The sequence below is a fragment of the Brachyhypopomus gauderio genome, chromosome 7, assembly GCF_052324685.1.
Source record: "Brachyhypopomus gauderio isolate BG-103 chromosome 7, BGAUD_0.2, whole genome shotgun sequence".
Lineage (NCBI taxonomy): Eukaryota > Metazoa > Chordata > Actinopteri > Gymnotiformes > Hypopomidae > Brachyhypopomus > Brachyhypopomus gauderio.
The window spans coordinates 33,214,013-33,235,981 of record NC_135217.1 but is presented as its reverse complement, the minus strand read 5'-3'; the positions used below and the strand labels follow the sequence as shown (position 1 = coordinate 33,235,981).

Sequence of the window (21,969 nt, the reverse complement as noted above, 5' to 3'; positions counted from 1 at the left end):
TAAAAATGCATTTGGTAGCAACAGCTTTTGGGTGAATTCTTAATTATTTTAATCATAATAATAATGCACTGGTTAGTGTCCCAGTAGGAGTCCACTGTTGCAGATATAGACACCTCAAAGATGCCCTCTGTTTATTGTCCTGGATTACCTTTCTTGAAGGTGATTTATGATGACCCTTTTCACCAGTCTTCCAGCCATCAGTAACTACCAACTACCAGTAACTATTTGCTGATTAATATCGATATAATACTAGTTTTAACATGTTGCTTCTGTACATAGTCAGGAAACAGCTCAAATACATTTTTAATAACACCCTGAATTGGATCGAATCGGATCGAATCGATTAAATCGGATTAAATCGAAATAAATCGATTCTTAATCTTAATGTCTTAATCACACACACACATACACACACACACTCAAATGCAGACATAAAGCCTTCGATTGTAACATGGACAATGTGCTTTCAGTACAATGGGTCTTAATGAATACCAAATATCCTACGTATTCAAATGTCCCTGTCCACTTCGCATTGTGGAGTGTACAATGCCTTTCAGTTTGACTGGGGTTGTAGGTGTTACCTCTCCAGCGGTGCTCCTGTGTTGAGAAAATAAGGCTTGATAAACGTCTAGCCGCTGCGCAACAAACCACAAATGTACCCGTATACTTACGAGGTCTTTCTTATGAAGTCCTTCTGTGGGTTGGTGAGTGTTCTTCATTTTGGTCTACAAAAGGGTTTTTGTCGTTTATCATTCGTGTATCGAATTATCCAACTAGCTATTAACGGATATTAACCGAATTGTCTAACTAATTAGCCACTTGACTCGCGGTATCATGGTTCTGCCGGTTCTGAGCGGGAGATTTGTAGCTATGTGAGGCGCTTTTCTTCTCATACGCTGAGGTTTAAGTGTTCGTGGTTCTGATGGAGCCACATCAGGCCTGACCCGTCAACCGAGAGTCCAGAATATCAGTGGAGTCTATAAGAAGTGGGCTAGTTTTGGGCTGGGAGTTTGCGTGTCATATATTTAGTTTACAGATGAGTAAATAACGTGCTTCACAAGTTTTACTTTACATATTTTACTTTACATATTTAAAAATATTATTTAAACATTAAAAGCCATTATAACATGACCCCAACCGTCACATTATCTAATCAAAATTTGAAAATGACACCTTCCATAAATATATATATATATATGATATACATATATATATTAGGGCTGAACGATTTTGGAAAATCGATTGCGATTTAAAATCGCGATTTTTTCCCACTGTTTTCAGGAAACTCTGTTTCGGCATTTTTTATACAGCTTAGATACAGGGTTGCCAACTTTTCAAGATCGCTTGAAGTGAGACTTGAACCTGGAGTGGGTGGCGAACGTAATTTGTTGTTATCGGGGCGGTGTAAAATGGACAAAATTTATTATTATTATATCGCGATCGATCGATCGCCTGTGGTTGGCGCCAGAGCGAACTACTAACTTTTTAGTCTAAGACGCTCAATGCGTGAGAGTTGGCAACCCTGCAGGTATAGCAACTTGGCTAAAATATGTGTGTGAGGGCGTTTGGTAGCGCATATCCAGTGTGTTTAACAAAGCCATGAAGCCGGGCTTGTTCACTATATTAACGGGCATCATGTATTTCACTATGAACTCCGTTACTGCCCGAGTTATTTCAGCGTGCCGCTTCCAATTACATCCATAAGGAGTTACACTTTTAAACGGTTCGGTCAGTGAACCCTGTCTGCTGGACCGCGGTCAAGCTATCCGCGCTTCCGCGATTCATCCGTGCTTTGAATCTTATTGCGCCTATATGCGTGATTTTACGGTATTTCGCTGCTCACCGCATACTAAAGCTGTATAAGCGCAGAGAAACACTTTGGCGATGAAGATGCAGCACTGGTCGTTGGCATTTACATAGCCTTACAAATATCATACGAGGCTTTGTGGTGTTTTTTTTTATACTGAAGAAGTTTGTAGTGTTACCTCGCGTCGTAGTAACAGTAGCAAGGCACGTTTTGAAAGGTACCTGACGTTGAGCAGCATCTTTTTTAAAGCCAAAGTAATTTCACACAACTGATGTGCTGCCCCTCTTTGGTATTAGACTTTCAGTTGTGTCAGCTTCTGTCAAGCCTGAAGCCATTGTGCAACAAGTTAAAGTGCGCTGTGTTAACTTCACTTCTCCACCTCCCTGCCTCCTGCTAGGGTTTGTTCCGTTCGTCCTCGGCTCGGCTCGCTCCCAAGTCACGTGACCAGTTTAAATCGCAGCCTGTGCGATTAGAGAATCGCGTTTTAAAATATCGCGAGATTATCGCAAATGCAATTAATCGTTCAGCCCTAATATATATATATATATATATATATATATATATATATATATATATATATATATATATATATATATATATATATATATATGCAGGGCCGGAGTGGGACACTTTTTCAGCCCGGGAGTTTCATGCCCAAATCCGGCCCAAAATTATTTTCCCCTCCCAATCGGCCCAAACTAGAGACTGACATGAGCCGGCCCATCGGGAATCCTCCCGAATCTCCCGATTAGCCACTCCGGCTATGTATATATGTATGAGAGAGAATGAGAATGATACTATATATAGGCCAATAGTGTCTCATTTACTGCCCAAAGAGGAGTAATGTTGCATTAATTAGTTTTAATGCCAACTGGTACCAAAAAGCAAATCACTGAGCTGATCTAAATGTGGTCTTTCCTAACAGTCTGTTTTGCATCTCTTGGGTCTTACATGGCTTTCGTATTAGGGTGTCTCACTGAAGATAAGCATTACAGGACTGTCTTTATCTTACCAATCAGTGTGGTGTGATTTCCCTTATTTTGCACAGAGGAGCAACCACATTCCAGCCGATAAGGAATGATAGTCACATTTATATATGTAATTTCCAGCATCAGAGTATTAGCGTTGATAATGTGCTTTTTGTTATCTTGTTCTCTCTTTTTTTACACACCTCCCTTATTTCCACTGTTTGTTTGTTTGTTTTGAGCCCAGAAATGGTCAGGATGGTAAGTCTGATGCAGGGACACGTAAGCGCTCTGGAAAGGTAATTTAAAAGCGAGTTGAGCCATGACAAATGGGGACAGCTGGCCTAATTGAATCATTTGAGCTAAGACAGCTCAACTTGGTTATCCTCTGCAGCCCACAGTGATATTAGTGTGGGAATCATTAGCCATGAAATCATGTCTGTGCTCTGCGACTGCATCCTTTTATGACTTGACAGCCAGCAAGGCCTGCCTTTCATTTTAACCCTAGTGAGGGCCTTTCATTACAGACAAGCAGAAGGGCTAGAAGTGGATCCACCCTTCAATATCAGTGGATTTTGTGTGTGCGTGTGCGTGTGTGTGTGTGTGTGTGTGTGTGTGTGTGTGTGTGTGTGTGTGTGTGTGTGTGTGTGTGTGTGTGTGTGTGTGTGTGTGTGTGTGTATCCACATTTTAACATTGTGCTTTTCCCCCCCTGTATTTATGCCCCACTGAATATCTCTTTGGAATCTCATAGTGGAAGATTTTCCAAATGGGCTAATGAAATGGAGTCTGATCAATTTCATTCTCCTGTGTTTAATGCAGAGTCTTAGAGGAGCTGGAATGCGTTGCCTCTTTATAGTTTTGAGGCAGTGGGGAAGCAATCTCTGCTTCAGGCCTTGTCACACTCCAGAGCTCATAATGAGCTGCAATTACACTCATTCCCGTGGACCGCTTGCCAGTAATGTAATCAGGTGCGCGTGATGGGCTCCTCCATGGTGCTGTGGAAGGGCTCCATGGCAGGACGGCGGAGTTGCCCTGCGGTTTCTTGCCCCCTGGCGAGTATGCCTCCCCCAGTCCACCCGCTACCAGTGCGGGCGAGGTGCCATGCCACCCTCAGCTGCCCCCGTGCACATCCTGGAGGGTCTGGGAAGAAGACGTGTGAGCTGAACCCCCCAAGGAGGAGATTGTGAATGAAAAACTAGTAATGACATTTTTTACAAAGGGCATCCATCCTGCCACCTTGTGAGGAGTTTTCCACTATGCTACCGTGTATGCTACGCTTTTGAAGATGTATTTTAAATTTGGAGAGGTGGGGTTTTAAAGAAGCTTTACGTGGGTTTGCTTGCAATGTGTAGATCCATTTCGTTTGCAAGGGTGTGGGCATGACCCCAATGAGATGCCTGCTTTACCTCTGCAACACTGATTGATGCCCATATCTCTGAGAAGAGCCATGTCAAGACTTCTATTTGCTGGAAAAGCATGACTAAAGAAGCGTGTTTCTTAGCTGCACACACACACACACACACACACGCATGAATGCAAACCCCCCACCCTTAGTAAAATTTGACATGAGCAATTATTGGGACTTTTATGATGACAGGTCTATTCCAGGTCTGAGTGCTGAAAACGGACGAGAAGTGTGCTGACAATCGCCTGGAAAGATGAAATTACTGCTATTCCTGACGATGCAGTCTGGGCTGACTGCTCACGCTCTCTCTCCCTCTCTCTCCCTCTCTCCCTCCCTCTCTCCCTCCCTCCCTGAGGGCTGCTGAGCTGTGTGCTCCCCGGATGTTTACACATCATTAATGGGTCTCTCCCCAGCACTCCTTAGGAAATATGGATGCACATCAAGAGCAGAAAAAGAGACAGTCGCGGTCAAGCGTGATAGAGCAGGAAGCTAGTGCTGTAACATTTGATTACTAAAGAGATGATACGCCCCCGTGACAGTGGGACACCGGGACAGTCAATGTCAAAGAAGCAGTGACATTATATGCCAAGGGCCCCCTGTTAGATGTGTAGAAAGGCTTAATGCAGTTCAAAATGCATTTAAGAAATGAAACTCTTTTAAGGATGGTTATACCTAGATATGGCCATTTATTCAGAGGTTTGTGTGTGTGTGTGTGTGTGTGTGTGTGTGTGTGTGTGTGTGTGTGTGTAGCATAGGACAAGATATTGAGTAGCCTACCATATTTTACATCATATCCTGTATATATGTACAAGATAGATTTAGATAATAATATAACAATTTTATTGTTACCTGGTGAAATTCTGTCCTTTCTAAAGAGGAATCTAGCAAAGAGAGAGGAAGTCTGGTCTGCCACAGACACATTAGACGACAGTGGTAATGAAGCATTGGCAGAAAGTGATAATTATTTTAATTAATGATAATGGTTTTAATGATTCAACATTTTAGCTAATTGATTATGATTGATTGCACATTACCAAACAAGGAAAGTGAATCAGGGGGGTAATCAGTGAGATGACAGCACAGGTCAACAGTGCAGCATGACGAAACATACAGTACACATGCTAATCAGGCCCAGAGAGACGGCAGGCAGGAGTGAGAGCTGTCTGTCTGCCCACCCGTCTGTCTCACCGACATTCCCCCTACAGTCCTCCTTGAGGTTGCATACTTGGAGAAGAAGCTCTGTCCAAATCTGTCGTTAGACGTCAGTAATTTTAACTAGAGTGCAGTGTTAAGTGCTGTTTTACTATAAAACATTTTAGCTCGGATAGTAGCCCTGAGTAGTTCTTCATTTTTAAATGTATTTTTAGATGTTAACAAGTTGGCTTTGTAAATTAGATGCTCGGTTGAGAAATCTTTGACAGCACTGCCAAATATCTTTAGGTGTTAGTTTGGCAGACTACATGTTCTTACCAAATCTGTGTATGTTAATACTCCAAAAATATTTTGGCAAATACTTATTCTCACTTTATTCATTTTCACTCCTCTTTAGAGCCTGGTTTAGTGGAACCACTTGTGGCTAATCTGCAAGTTATCAAGAAAACAGAATTTTTGTTAGCCTCAGTGCAGCTTTATTATGAACAGTTTGTGTGTGTGTGTGTGTGTGTGTGTGTGTGTGTGTGTGTAGACAGGGGTGTGGGGTGTATCTGGCTGAGCTCTTGGTAATTGCACATGGGTTAATGCTAGCTACATTGCACAGTAAGTGCTCCTATCTGTGTGTGCTTTTGAGGTTCATCACAAGAGTGTCCGTGACAGACGCCACTCATCCAGGCCACTCCACGCTTTCGTGGGTGTCCAATGAGAAGTAGCAGGGTTTTCCAGCACCTCGTAGACACCCCCAACGGCAACCGCCGCGGCTGACCCGGGATCTAATTGTCCGTTCACCCTTTCCGCGTGCGGCCCTGCTATTAGCAGCGCCGAGAGGACACTCATCGGGCGAGGACCCATCAGAACCATGATGGCTAGGCTGCCACATGCGGTCCCAAAAGTCCCCCTCATGCATATGTGAGCCCCTTCTCTTCCACTCGGGCGCAGAGTGACCCTGAGTTCCACTCTCCCCGTTCAACCACTCGTCTCTGGCTTTGAGACTCTTGGAGGTGGCACTTCTCAGAGTAGACTGGGTTAGGCTTTAATTAATGAAATATATGATAATGTGATTTCTTTAATAGAATGACATAGTCTAATGGTGTTGTGTGATTATGATTAATACAGTGCTTTACAACATGAAAACCACAGCCAAGGGCTAAATGTAGTCCACTCCCTGTCCGATTCCCGACCCTGGACACATTTTATCCCATCTACATATCTGTGCCATTGTGTGAGCTGCATACATCACAGCACATGAGTGTGTCTTAATTGTGAAGGTCACTTTTTCTCCTTCTGTGACTCTATTAAATGGTTAAATGTCCAAAACTTTTGAGTGATGGAGGAATTATTCCACAATAAACATGGCGAGATGTTAGAAATCTGATACTGGATTTTTGAGGGTCACACCAATGATAGATGTAGGGCATCGTAGTGAGGAGCAGACAGCTCTTGTGGTGTGACGCCGCCACAGCGTTCGTCAGTCAGATACCAAGTGAATACGATAATTAATACCATAATTCAACTAAATCCACTCTGTGAGAGCTGTAATGAAAACTGATGTAGCCACTTAGCACGCCGAACATCACAGGTGGGCCCAAATTAATGTGCAAATCGAGCTAAATTGCCTGTGCCCAGTGTTTTCGTCAGCGTCATTTCAGTTTGGGGGAAGTATCGGTAATTAATTCTGATATAACAAAGTCGTAAAATTTAAGGTTAAATGCGCTTGTTACCTCCAAACGTGGTGATGGGGGGAGACCTCATGAGGGACTCCCAGCTGGGACCCTACTCTCAACGGCAAGATCAAGCCCTCAGATAGACAGGGCTACTGCCGCACCAATGTCAAGTTCAGTTAGTCCAATAGCAGAGGAGTCAAGGATACCGATATACAAACAACAGCTCAGAATCCATCAGTGTTACTGTCTCAGTCATCATAAGGTAAGTGCATATGACTACAAAATTAACGTGAAGTGACACTATTCCCAATTACGGCCTAACCTATAAAAATGAATACAATCGAAATAGACAGAGAAGTAAGGACAGTATAGTAACTTTGGGTAATATCATAGCTAATATGGTTCCCACGGTTCTTCCCTACAGGGAAAGGCATTAATGTGGCCATAGCCTGGTTCATTCTTATAGGGTTGTATAAAACGTTGGCAGTGAACTGCAGTGTCTTTTTGCTAAGAGTGGTAGAAGGTAAATGGTAACTGGAGGTGTCTCCATTCAGCCTGTGCTTGTGTTGTGTTGTTTTGTGCCACACACTGTGCTGCACCACTCTTCCTTAATGAACACGGTGGCTGAGACCAAACCCCAGACAAATCAGAGAAATAATCACACATTTATGAATATTTAATATCATAGTCATGGCAAATAAGGGGAGTAATTAGTGGTTTCCATAAATTTGCAAATTGTTATTTCATGTTAATGAAAGAGCTTTGGTTTTGTTCATGAATTATTCATGTGTCAGCAAAAGTTTGACTGAAAGAAATGAAAAGGAATAAAAGTGGATATTGGCCCATGAACATGTAGCAACACAAACAGTGTGACCCAAATCCAAGAACAATGACCCTTATTTATAGGTTTTCTAATGATCATCAATGGATGATTTACTTTGTATATAAAACAACATAATAAATAATCAAAAAAATTTAAAAAGGTCAATGATATTTTAACATATGAATCATTAAATGTGGAGCCCACATTATGACAGGATTAACCCAATATTGTGACCTCACTGAATGACAGGGACTCTTGAATACTGATGCACCATTTCATTGGCGTAAACACACTGCACATCCTATTCATGGATGTGTGAATGTGTGACTTTGCACAGTGAGGACCCTAAAATTCTGTGAGGTGAATGAGCACGTCTGACACTAATCCTAACATTAGTCACCATTACCTTCAGATATATATATATATATATCCCTCACAGTAGCAGTAACTCACCTTTAAGCACAGCTCATTACGAAAAGCTGGTAGCAAGGCAGCTGCGGAGAGGGCCGGGCCAGGGCAGGAGTGGGGCAAGAGAGGGGCAAGAGAGGGCGGGGGAAGGGCGGCTGGGGGGCAGGGGTTAACATGTCGGGTGGAGGGAGGAGATGCAGCGAGACAGAAAACAGGAGCAAAACAAAGCCGCGATCTGGAACTTCCTAAGCACCCACTCAGAAGGGATTAATGAGGAGTACACTGGTGTGAAATTATGTGCCCTTTGAGTCAGGAAAATGGTACTAGTGGTGCGTGACCTTGAAATGAGGTGAAACAAACTTCACCTGATCCACAATTAACAACGTTACACAGAGAAGCAGGGGGTGCAAACACCAGGCGAGGAAATCGCAGTCCTTTGGTGCGTCAAATCAGCATTGGCGAAAAATAGCAATTTAGCAAGGTGGAAATATTTATAGATTCATTTTTGTATTTTAGTTCTTTTTATTTTTCTATATTTTCAAAATCGATGTGAACGTACCGAATGTCTATAGGCGATTACAGTAGAGGAACACTTGCTTGCCGTGCCGATCTTTGTGTGCCTTTGTTGTCTGGTGGCTGCCTTCATCTTTGTGTAATTCTCTGTCTGATGAAATGTGTTTAAAGAGATGAATTGGGATCGGAGGAGCCGTCCTGACATGATTATGAAGGATTCATCGGGAGCCATCTGCCATCGTTATGAAAGGGGGTGAGGGTGGTTTAGCCGAGGGAGCGTACAGAGACAGCAGACCTTCTGTTCATCAGGCCTGCCACTACCACACAATAGATAAGCCTATAGGATGCAAAATTAACATGCACTCACCTCCGAATACACTTCGCAAGACAGATGTGGAAGACAACAGACAATGCATTGACAATCTGTATCGTTTCCTTTTCTCACAATGGGTAAACGTGGCCTAATTAACACTGCCTTAAACCTAAGGCGTTGGGATTTAGAGGATGCGGTTCGGATGAGAGCAGGTAGTTACAGGACGAGGACGCAAATGTAATGCACGCGCTCTATACGTCATTCACACACCAGTTGGAGGAATGCGAGCAGCAGATGGGTCCCATTGCTCATCAAAATGTCCAGTCGCTGTTCGAAGGGAAAAGACCGGAAATGAAGCCAGCATGCTTCTGTGTGGTGGCACGGACTTGGGTACCGGGCGATATCAAGCGTCGCTTTCTTCGCGCTCTTGGTTCTGTGCAACAATGCTTCGCGTGCGTGGGCGCGCGCCAGAGCCCGAGCCAATGAGTTCACCATACCAGAGGATTATTGTATCAGAGGCGAACCATTACACAACAGGAGATCTCCTTTTTGATTACATTAAGTCTGTGTAGGAGCTGGATACAAGCAGAGTCATTTTCAGATTGCAGGGATGTTATTTTATGTGATGTGATGCCTGTGAGCCGTACAGAAAGAATTTTAAATTTTTTTTTTTTTACTATTTTCAAAAGTCACTGCGGATGGAATAGACCGGAAGTGGTTGCAGCATGATTACCTGCAGGCCTGTGATCAGTAGGCATTATTTTTCTTCACATTAACTAAATATGAGAATCTTAATGTAATACACATTAAAGGGCATCTATAAATCATCACATTCGCAGGGATCTCAAGAATAAAATAAAAGGTCTGATTAGGCACAGCATTAACTATCTGAAAAATCTAATGTTTTTTTCAGTGTTCTTGCTTTCCTTTGCCTCCACTTTTCCCCGCTGAAGACATGGATTCAGTATAGCACCTTCAGGTCGTATTATGGACCTGGTATCTCGCTCCAGACAGGACGACCGCAGTGTCCGGAGTGATCAGACGAGCTGGGATGTGATCCCCATAACCTTCGAGTGAAACGGTCAGAAATCTCGGTGCCATCTTAACATCTTTATGACAGGCCGTTGCAAAGATAAACCCGGGGCGAGTCCGTGTAAAATAATCCCATCCGATAGGAGAGCGACTGCCGTTGCATCGCTGCTTCAACGGAACCCGTTTCATCCCCCATTACAATCCTGCCATCACGCCCCATTCCAGGTCAAAGTTATGGTGCTTAATTATACGCCGCCTGCTTTCCACTTCTAATAACCTGTCATTTGGGGTGAATTTGAATGTCACACCATATTGTAGAGCCCTAATAGTGTCCGGCAGATCCACTGATGGGACGTTTTAGGACAATTATAGCAGATATTCAAATCACAGGTGGGATATTGAGTGACCCTCCACTCCCCCATCCCCGAATGCAGCCTACTCGGTCTCGCATCTTGACCCTGTGCTTGACTTTGTCAAAATGAACGTCTCCACTGCTGAAATAGTTTAACTGTAGCCTGATCGCTTTTATTATCCTCCTAATCCGGATATCAGCTATTTCATCAGGGCGGAAGATATGCATATCATGAATTATTTTGACACGGGGACCTTTTAATTTTCGCGAGCGATATTTCATCTCACCAATCAGTGCCTACAGCCAGTGATGTGCCAGTGTGCGGCTACGAAGGTGTCGGAGGACAGCATCCCCCCGATGGCTGCAAATCATCTGGGAACCATAATGAGCTACAGCCACAATTATTATCGGCTTCTGTGCTCACGCATTTCATCAGCCCGGCGGGAGGGGGGGGGGGTGGTCCTGCAACACACACACACACACACACACACACACACACACACACACACACACACACACACACAGGCATAACAGATTATCCTAACAGCACAACACAGAAGGGACGAAATTGTAGAAGCAGTAATAAAACTGCGGCTGCATGTTTTAGGTATTTTAGATATCAGAACTTGTCTGTAAATATCCCAAGCAAATGAACTTCGATCTCACATGCACCTTTCATCCAAACCATGTAGAGAAGGCCTACCACGTTGCCTAAACAAGAAAGCACTTAAAGAATAAAAAAGTATTCCTGAAAACATTACTATTAATGTGAGTTATATGAGTTTTAGTTTGTTATTAGTGTTCTTTGTCGGGTTTCTCTAGTGTGCCATCTTCATAGCCTGAGTCTATATGACCTTCTCGCATCCCATGTGTTGACCTCCCATCTTAAGCGCGACATAACCGCACATTACACCTCGACATCCTCTCTATCAGCCCACACGATAAAGAAAAATGTTTCAATTAAATCTTCACCGAGCTCCGGCGCCGGAAACCGATTGAATCCGATCTCGCCACTTTTACGTCCTCAAAAGTTATTTGACATAAATTACAGGTGTCACATCATTTTCCCCGCACACCGGATGTAATTTACTGCTGATCCCATTGACTGGGAGCTGAACCTCGAATAAAATCGTCAAAGCGCCCAGCGCGTCCAGACGCACCTTTCTCCTCTATCAGCGCACAATCAGTGCTGCACTCGCACTGGCACATTAACAATGCAAATAGTACCTGCGATATAGATGAGGCGTTTATGCACAAATGTGCAAGGCTGCCTGATATCTCTCGGAGCCAGCGAGGGCCGGAGTTACAGCTTCTTATCTTCTCCTCAGTTCGCCCAAGGAGACGCGCCGCATAGGAATGCGCAGAACTAGTGGCCTATGTATAGTGTACAATAAATGAAGGCTTGTTACTGTGGGATGTACGAGAGTTTCATTCTATTATAATGGCCTATTTGGTCCCAAAAAGTGTTTAAAGATGAATGCTTCGATGCTTTTGAGCATTTTCTAACTGTGAAAAATATAAGGGACTGTGAGGAGACAGAGGGTGAACATTGTTGTAAAGGTGCTTTCTTCATAAACGCATGAGAGGTTGATTAGTAATTTCAATGGAGCTAGCGCTCAATATGTATAATGTACTAAATGTATAAAATCACAAAATCAGTTGTAGTACTGGGGAAACCAGATTAACTTTTGCATGGCTGCAGTTCGTCTTATTACTGTGAGAAACTTAAATATGTGTTCAAAATATGCATGTCTACGAGCCCTATTTAGATATGTGGAAATGATCACACACAGGACATTTACGCAGACACTTGACTTTATGTTATTGTTATCACTATATTCGTGAGCGAACTGAACATTAATCTAGTGTATCTGTGCATCTCCTGAATGTTTAAGTACCAGGGAGCCTGTGTGCTATCTGTGTTAACCATCAGTTCTGCAGGGGCAATGTGGCACAGCTTTTCGGGCACTTGAATGTATGCTGGATTTGGTCATATCAAAGCTGACTGACACCCCCTAGTGGCGGAATGTGCCAAAAACGGCAGCTATTATTAACGTCACACCTCGTTTTTGGACAGGACTTCACCCTTAGAACCAGCCCTCTTAACACAGACAGCCATTACGAGCCAGTCGGACACACACCTCTCCTGCCACGCCAGGCATCTGGGTCTCGCCTCCTCAAATCCATGGCCTTACGGGCACGAGCAGGGCACTTCCTGTGGCAGAGTCCTGCTGAAGAGGTTGACCTACTTTGCTGGCTGCTGCTGGGACTGGGGAGGCAAGTCCAGGCAGAGAGGGAGGTGAAGGTGCAACTCCACTTGACGCTACGGTGCCATGGCACACGGAGAAGACGGATGGACTTCCCTCCAGCACTCTCTGCTAGGGCTGGAAGAGGCCGTCACAGAGGACTGTTCTTGGAAGGGGTTCCTTACACCCCCACCCAAGGAAAAAAAAGGTGGTGTCAGAGGTTTGTTAGGTCTTGGGGCATTTCAAAGACAAGAGCAAACATACAACATTAATCTACCAATTATCTGCTTCAAGTACAAGACATTGAGGGCTATTTTCAACTATGCTCATTATACAACGCTTGCGTTGATGTGTACACATTACACCTCATTTTTAACCAGCGATTCATACTTAGCAAATGAAGGTCACCCCAGTCAGTGTTGTTTGTAGAACACGTGAACGGTGACCTAGCTCAGCCCTAATTGTACTAATTCAGTCAAGCTTGCTTTCCAGTGAGCAACCACGAGGCAGACTGCAGTGATGTAGCCCCCAGCCCACCGACCGGAGCTGCTGGCACCAGACAGCCAAAGCCCAGCGAACGCTGGACTCACACCCAGCCGTGCGCTTGGTAACCAGGCCCGGAGGGGTGGGGGAGGGGCCCGTGGCCATTCACAATCATCGAGATGAGGACAACACAGTTCTCCTCCTCTCCCTTCTTGGAGGCAATGCTGACCACACTGGGGCAGATGTCTGCCCCTAGGGCCCGGGCACAGGAGCTTCGACTCCAGCCGAGTGTACCAGCAACCGTGCCTAAAGGCTACAGGTCCCACTATGAACACAGACACTGTGGTGGCATCCACAACACTGGCGGCATTCACAAAGCATCACAGATGAATACATCTTACCCGATTAGGGTTTAAACATTTTTTTCCACCAGTGAAAGAAATACTGAAAACAGTGTTTTAACCCCATGCCACCCCCATAATCACCCCTGAACACAAAACACAACAATGCATTCTTTAATCTATTTAATAATGGTCATTACTGTGAACAGGCAACAACTCCCTGTGATCTGAAATAGCAAATATACACTGTACAGAATAAGCTACTACAGCTAAAACTGCTATTTTCTAACAGCCCTCGATGTTGTAGAGGTTACTTGGGGACAATTTCAGAGCAATACATTTAACTGGGATGAACCTAAACGATGGTCTAAACCAAAGCAAGCACAACACTACCAGAGGTGTAACAAAAATGGTCAGAGCTGAACTTGTGCGCAAGAAAACACTGTTAAATAGAATACTGTTGATGACCTTTCTTTGTTTAAACGCATGACACTCAAAGAAAAATGATCGATCTACAGATACTAATTCAGACCATGTAATTTCTTAAAAAAAAAAAAAAGACATACTGTAATGTTTTGATGGAATGCTTCAACAAAAAATCTAATTTACACAGTTTTCCACCCTGAGTTCAAATGTAGCTGATAAACGAACATGTTTTGTATCTAATGTTTGCTTTCATCATTTTGCACAGGACTACGATGCCAGCAAATCCACCAAATAATTTCCATAAATACATGGTGACATCACCACAGACCTGCCTTAAACTGTGTCCAGGTCATAAACATTACAGGCAACTGCCAATGTGGGTTGGGAAGAGGCATGGCTGACCCAGAACCCAGCATCCATAGAAATTAAGATGGTTCAGCAGATTAGAGAATCATCTTGCTGAAACCCATATTTGTTAGAGCCAGGTAAAAGTGATCACTGCACACTGGAGATTTTTAACAATCTCTCTGCTGAAACAACGCTCTTGCAAATTCATAATTCATTGTCATATTCATAGACTTCAGCTGCGCTGGAACATGTGCAGTGTTGTATACCTGAAGGACACTGGTGTTCAGCTCTTTCCCAGAGGGTAACACTAGATTATGGGACATTTAGAAATTCAAGTTGCAAGATCAGAAGTAATTATACTGTCCCAGTCTGCAAGCCTTAACAAACATATTTAAAAGTGAAATTAATTTGCTAAATGTTGCAGGCCAGAATATGGCAATATGGGCATTCATTTACATGAAAGATTTTGGACACACGTCCATTACTTGTTACTGACATTAGTCCACTAGTGAAGACTATGGGCCAAGAGGAAGATTGTGTAAAATAAGATTTTTTTTTTTGACAAATCAATCCTTTAAAATTAAAGTAAAAAAAAAAAGTAAAGTAAAACAACTTAAAAGGGGACACTGTTATGAACTTTACAATTTCTATGCGGCTTTTCTACAGGCTCTGGCTTAAAATAATTTGGGGCTTTTGTGCAAATACCAGAACTCACCCAGGCAGCAATACAACACCAAAGAAGACAATGACATTACGACACCACGTGGAGTACATGGTGTACCCACACATGGTGAATTTACATGCTGTTCAAAGAAAACATTGTGGGTTTGAGAGGTATCAATGTAGATGCCATCAATTTGTGGTTACTATGTACATATAACAGGCACTACCCATGTTTGTGGCAAGATTGGTGGCAACTCAAGATGCTCAAGATGTTCACGTTTATGAAAGGCCCTGAATGAAGCCCCGATTATGGTGGAACTGGAGCTATACTAGTCGTCAAAAGACTAGAATTGACTTATGTCAGGCAGGAAAACATGAGATCAAAGGGTAGGCAACAGCAAAGGAAATCAGAGGGAACAAACAAAACCAAAATCACAGGAGAGTTCCCCATTAAAATCTTCCCATTCAAAACCCTTCAGAAATTGGAAACAGACATTTCTTTCTATGCATTCGTCTTTAAAGAGGTTACTACTGTGCTTAACTGAGCTGGTTAGTGTTCCAACTAAAGCAAAAGCATGTGGCGAGCTCTCTTTCCCCGCATGCATGTAGGGCGATCGTTCGGTTGACATAGGCTTGCTCATAGAGAGGTTATTAGGTTACACAGGATTGCTCATAGAGAGGTTATTAGACTACACAGGATTGCTCTATGATGGGTCTCCCACTTCCCTTACTCAGCATTAACAAAGATTCGGGAGCAAATAACTGTTGCCAAGGGCTTTTAACCTCAGAATATGAATGTGGAGATCGAAACAAGTAATAAATCTCAAACTGCATTGCAAAGGCACACACACACACTAAAGAATAAAGATTCAAAGAGGATGGGGGGTATTAAAAAGTTACAGCATGCATTATAAAGTCCCAACAGCTTAAAATGAAAAATTTAAGTGGATTATTAAATAAATGGCAAGAAGAGTAAAGATGCTAAAAACACACAAGGGTTGAGAAAAGGGGCAAGTTCATGAAAAAAAGAGAAAACCCCCAAGCCTCGTGGCCAATGAGAGCACCATCATACAAAACTGACCCGCCCAAAGCTGTTTGGTGTCAGAGACATGGACCCACGAGAGCAAACCAGACCAAACCGCTCAAGAGAGAAACAAAAGTCTTCTGAACCGAAAGGGTGGGCGTGCGAGAGCGCAGCAAGAGAGGAGACGCTCCTTCTGACGCACATCTTAATGTCTCTCGTGGCGCGTGAGGTGAGCGTTAGGAGGACTTTGCTTTGCGGGTACTGTACACAGCAGCCTGCAGTAGAGTTCTTGAGGTTCTGGACAAGGGTGATGGTTATTGCGAGATACACGCGGAGGCCCGGGACGCTGACTGCTGCAGCGGCAGGGCGGGGAGGGTGGCGCGGGGGTTCGGTTCAGTGCACACCCACCCGCGGGTCACCAGTAGAAGGAACGGGAAAGGAAGTTGGCGGCCGTGCTCAGCCAGCCAATGCCGTCCTGCATGGAGCCGAGGCGCGACACAGCCTTGTGCTGCTCGTGAGACGGGCTCTCCTCCTCGGGCAGGTAGTCCGGCAAGTCCGTGTTCTGCTCCACCACCACGTCCGAATCTTCCTGGAATGGGACTATCACCTAGACACACAGCAGAAAGAAGGATACAGGCAGTGAACGACACAGCCTTCTCAGTGCTGCGATGTAGCACTGATTTACTTCTGAACGAAGAGGCTTGTGAACTACTAAATACCTCAACAACGCTTTTGAAATCAGTAAATGTTACCTTGCGTAAGACCAGAGGTGTCAATTCCAGGTTCAGAAAGTAAAAGTCCTCACCAGGATTTTGCTCAAGCTTGCTAGATTTTCTAATTAGTGCAATCCAGGTAAAATTTGTGGAATCAACACAATCCTGTGAGGACTTTTACTTTCTGAACCTGGAATTGACACCTCTGCGTAAGACTCTACATTAACTGCAAAGCAGCATGGCTCGGAAGGACAGAACACGGTCAACTATGCCCCCTGCTGTTTGACAGAGGGAGTGCACACAAAGCAGTGGCCACACTCCTATGGTGATGACCACTGTAGGTCACGGGTGCGTAGCTGCAAGTGAAGAATGCCCTTCCAGTTCTACAGGAGAGGACATGGCTCATAATTACCACACAGGGGCTGTTAAACTGTGTGTGTGCGGCCAATTCTGCTACTACAAAATGCTGCAGGGGCCAGTGAGCCCATTATTAAGGGGGAGGGGGACGGTGTAGGTCTTAGTACCGCCCCCTCCACAGACAGACTGGCTCCTACAGCTGAAGGTCAGACAGCAGAAGGCTCTGGATCCACCTTAACCAGAAACAGCACAGACACGGCAGCACTGCCATCGAGTCTGTACCTCAATAAACACACACAATAATTTATCAGGGTGGTCGAAGAGTTAGTGAGATCACGTTCTCACGTACGCCGTGTCTGTACATGTAAATTCTTGGCGAGTCAAGATGTCGCTGTTCAGCTTAATAGCACAGATCGAGCAGCGCGTTGGCACTCCGGGTGCAGGGAGATCTTCACTGAGGAAGACTCTCTTACCTCGCCACCGTCTTCTCCCTTCACTACCTGCTGAGCTCTCATCACTTTGGTTGATGCTATGGCTGTTCCCAGGGCCTGCAGAAGCAGAGCGGCTTTCAGCATAAAACTCCTCCACTCTCATTTACAGGGTTCGTTTTTTTGGTTAACGTGTTGACTCACTTCAGCCTTCAGGTCGGAGCGGATCCTCACCACACACCTCTTCACCGCCATCTGGAAGGTGAAGCTGATGACTCCACGGATCTTCAGTAAGGCCTCCTCACAGAGACTTCTCCGGATCTAACACACACACACACACACACACACACACACACACACAATGGCAATCATCCCAAAATTAAAACTCACTTTTTGCAACCACCCAAATCAATTCGTCTACAAATTGCACGTGGCTGATGTGCTGCCAACCCGTGATGATATTTCAGCGCTCTGCGCCGAGGGAGGCATCATAGAGAGGAGCCACGGGAGGTGGGGCTCCAGAGAGGAGCCACGGGAGGTGGGGCTCCAGAGAGGAGCCACGGGTGGGAGGTGGGGCTCCAGAGAGGAGTCACGGGAGGTGGGGCTCCAGAGAGGAGCCACGGGAGGTGGGGCTCCAGAGAGGAGCCACGGGAGGTGGGGCTCCAGAGAGGAGCCACGGGAGGTGGGGCTCCAGAGAGGAGTCACGGGAGGTGGGGCTCCAGAGAGGAGTCACGGGAGGTGGGGCTCCAGAGAGTGGCCATCAGGAGCAGCTGCTCCCTGGGGCCCGACTGCCGTCTGGGGAGAGATGGAGGGAGTGAGGCGGAGTCCTCACCGGGTCGTCCAGCCCGTCGATCTGCAGCACCACGGTCTTGGCCCGCTTATTGCTGGAGCCCAGGAAGAACTGGGCCTTGCGGCGGCTCGAGGCCCCCACCTGTGCCTGCTCACCCTCCCCGCTGCCCGAGCTCTGCAGGATCTCGTAGATCTCGGAGGCCAGGAGCTTGGTCTCCCCCGGCGACGTGGCCCTGTTGAGGTGAGAGGGCCATGTCAGGTTAAGTCGAGCAGACGGCTTCATGCGAGACCTCTACAGCAGCCGTCTGATACCACCACACGGAGATGTGCTCCGAAGATATATTCATATAACTATGCAGCACCTATTGAAATTGACTCTTTAAAAGATGCACACTTGCTCATTAACACTGAAATGGCCCCTGATCCAGCAGACACAAGACGACAACACAGATGAACAGTGGGCAAAGGCTCTAGTGGCTAAAGAGAGTCACCCTGACAGAGCAACAGCCAGATAACCTGTACCATGAAAAATTTACGAACAGTGCAGTTACACGTTCCACAGTTTAATCTCTTATGAGCTGCGAAAATAACGGCTGCTCATTGGTCATAAAGGTTCGGAGATGCCCTGTAAGCAATAACAGGGTGCTGCAGTGCCATTATTCAGAATGGGCTCCCTGTCTGCGTCTGTAGGGCCATGGGGGAGGAGGATGAGTTTGACACCTGCGTTCTGCATATCCACACAAATTCAGGTCACCAACGGAGAAACGCGGCTACCTGGACTGTGACCGTTTGGGGAGAATCATAAATGAAGACAATGTTAGTCAAATGGCCTGCAATGCACAAAGCCCTGCTAGAAATCACAACAGGCTCAGACCACTGATGTCAAACTGAATAGGTTTGACATCACTCGCACTTATCCGCCCCCCACCCCACCCAACACCCCCTTTTCTGCAAGGTGGAAAGCGAGGAAGAGCTGTGGGGTGCGCTGGTGCGTAGCGAGGAGGAAGAGGAGGAAGAGGAGGGCGACTCACTTCTGCATGACGGTCTGCAGGCTCAGCATCATACCCAGCACGCCCTTCAGCTTCTCTCGGTTGGCACGGCATTCTGCCAGGTAGCGAACCGCCTGTAAGGACATGCCGCGCCGAGGTCAACAGGAGACAGACAGAGCGCTTACAGCTTTCTAAATCCTGCCATCTGGATTTACTGTGTATTTGCGTGTGCAGGTTTGAGAAATTATATTTTTCATTATAATTTAATGTATTACATTGTTTACATTGTCACTACCTATATGTAAGTAGTAGGCAAACAAGATAAATAACGTTTAAAAGAAAAATGTTACGACCATATGACATTTGAGTAATAATAATAAAAGAACCCTAAGCATTCCAGTGTATTTGGTTAACCTTGAAACAAACTTGACCTGACCATGTTTTACTCTGGTCAACAGGAACAGACATTCATGGAAAACAAAACTAAACAAATATTTCACCAAACAGGACTGGTTTCTTCATCATTCCACAACGTCAGTCACCAATTGCTTCTGACATCTTTCCAAGAACAGCAATTTTACATGCACTACACAGCTTATATATCTACTCTTCATCAGCACAAAATACATATTAAATTAATATTTTAAAATCTGCGTTAAAATACCCAGTTTCAGTACATCAGGAAGAAACAGGAAGAACAAGAAAAACTATTTTCCTTCACTCCAGGAAACATTTTGTGAAATGTAGTCATCATGATACATTTTTGGGTGAATGAGCAAGATTAAAATGAATGTCTTCTGTCTACTGCCAACATTTAAAGAAGGATTTTGAATCAAGGAGAAAGTAGTGGATTTTATTGGCCTTCTTGGTTCACCTTGAACAACCCTTTTTAAGAATAAAGAAATCTTGGACCCTGAAGCTACAATACAGCAGCAGTTAAATATGTATGACAGTAATCTAATGTAATCTATAGCAATCAAAGGATATTGTAAAAAGTCCAGGATCTGTAATGCTTGGGCAGCCAGTTACCACAAATATCTCTTTTGTGTTCAAATAAATATATAAATCCACGCTACAGTATGTGTGTGGTGTTGTACATAAGAGCTATGTCTAAAAATGACTGTCAAGATTTAGTGCCAATTACAAACACAGCCATAACACCAAAGCTCCTGTCTGATGAGAACAGAGCAGACACCTGCTGTTCCCTGTCTGCTGCCTCCTTACAGAAGTGCAGCAGAAGTCACTGGAATTTCACATCAATACCAGCACAGAAGGACATGTGACACGAGGAACGTTCTAGACAGAAGCACATAGATGTTTTTTTTCCCAATATGCACATTTAGACTTTATTGTTAATTCACAGGAGCTCACCAATAAGGCAGAGTAAACAACTTGCGGGTTGTGGTGGTCAAGGAAGAGGATTAGACCTGGTAAGCATCCATGATCATCTACGATAGCTCGCCTGTTCAAGGGGTCTGCAGCCAAGTCCCTTAGCTGGTTGACCACAGTCAAGGCATCTGGCTCGGCACTCATTGTGTGACCACACTTAGTGCCATGTACCCAAGAGAGCCAGCCTTAAAATACAACACAAAAAAGAAGAAAACGTTAATGAAATTACACCCTTTCCACAAAATAACATACGTCCTGACTATATGAAACGACTAATACAGTATAAGGAAAGTCTACTTAAACTGGTATGAAACTATCAGAAAAAGTGATTAGGTGGCATATTAACAGCCACTGATCAAACTGGCATTTAAACTGCGGCTATAATGGGAGAATTACTATAATATCACGTGACACGTCTCGTTTGTGGATTGGGCCTCTGCTAACAATAAAGAAAAGATTCTGATATTCACAAACAAATGTGGATTTGCCGTTTAAAAGTTTACCTTCTATTAGCTAGCTAGTTTGTTTTCTTGTCCTCTGGCCAGGTTACACAGATATAAAGTAATCTAATTACTAACTAAATATATATCTGTATTATTAACACAGAGTACTGACTCCATCAGTTAGCTAACTGGCTAGCTACCGCAAAATAACGCAAAACATAGCAGAAAGTTCCCTGTGCCTCTTTATTTTGCTGGATGCAGCATTAAACACGTTTTAACGTATAACTGCACGCTTCGTCAGTAATTAAGACTATTTAACCTTGACCAATATGTTATGGCACTGTTGTCCACGCATAACCTTAGCATAGCTCGCTAGCAACACAACAGGACAGGACGGACGCCCTGTTGTCAGGCCAACTCGCTGTCTCGCGCGAGCGAGCCAGCTAGCTAGCTAGCTCGAGCGCTAGCGCGCGCGTTACCTCGCGTGAAGACGGTCCTCGCGACCTCGACAGGGACAAATGGCCGTTTGTTAGTTTTTCGCGGGCTCGTGGCTGAGTGACAGCGGTAGCACGCGCACCACCACACACATGACAACGGCTGAATTCGAGAACACGGTCGCTGTGAAAATGTTCAGTTGGCCATTTCCAGTCGCACTTCCGTGAAACGCTCATGACTTCCTGGCTACATCAACTCTGATTGGACAACACATCTGGCGAGACATAATCAATAAGAGAAGATTGGATTATTAACAAAAAAAATAATTTATTAAACTGTTTAAATTTGTTATATACTGTGACGGGTTATTTTGTAAAAAAAAAATAACAATAATTTTTTGAGCGCGTTTTCCTTTGGAATATCAGTATGTGGCGTGGAACAGTACTACATGTAATTTGGT

At 44.5% G+C, this 21,969-nt stretch overlaps 1 protein-coding gene across 1 annotated transcript; it reads right to left on the bottom strand.

The window, feature by feature from the left end:
* Positions 1–13,673: 13,673 nt before the first annotated feature.
* Positions 13,674–21,746, bottom strand: armc1 (armadillo repeat containing 1). The gene is made up of 7 exons (XM_077013410.1): positions 21,554–21,746; positions 20,614–20,816; positions 19,285–19,376; positions 18,297–18,486; positions 17,669–17,785; positions 17,510–17,584; positions 13,674–16,573 (listed from the first exon to the last, which is right to left on the bottom strand). Exons 2-7 carry the CDS (start codon positions 20,773–20,775, stop codon positions 16,382–16,384), a joined length of 828 nt encoding a protein of 275 aa, XP_076869525.1. The 5' UTR covers positions 20,776–20,816; positions 21,554–21,746; the 3' UTR covers positions 13,674–16,381.
* Between the last annotated feature and the right edge of the window lie 223 nt (positions 21,747–21,969).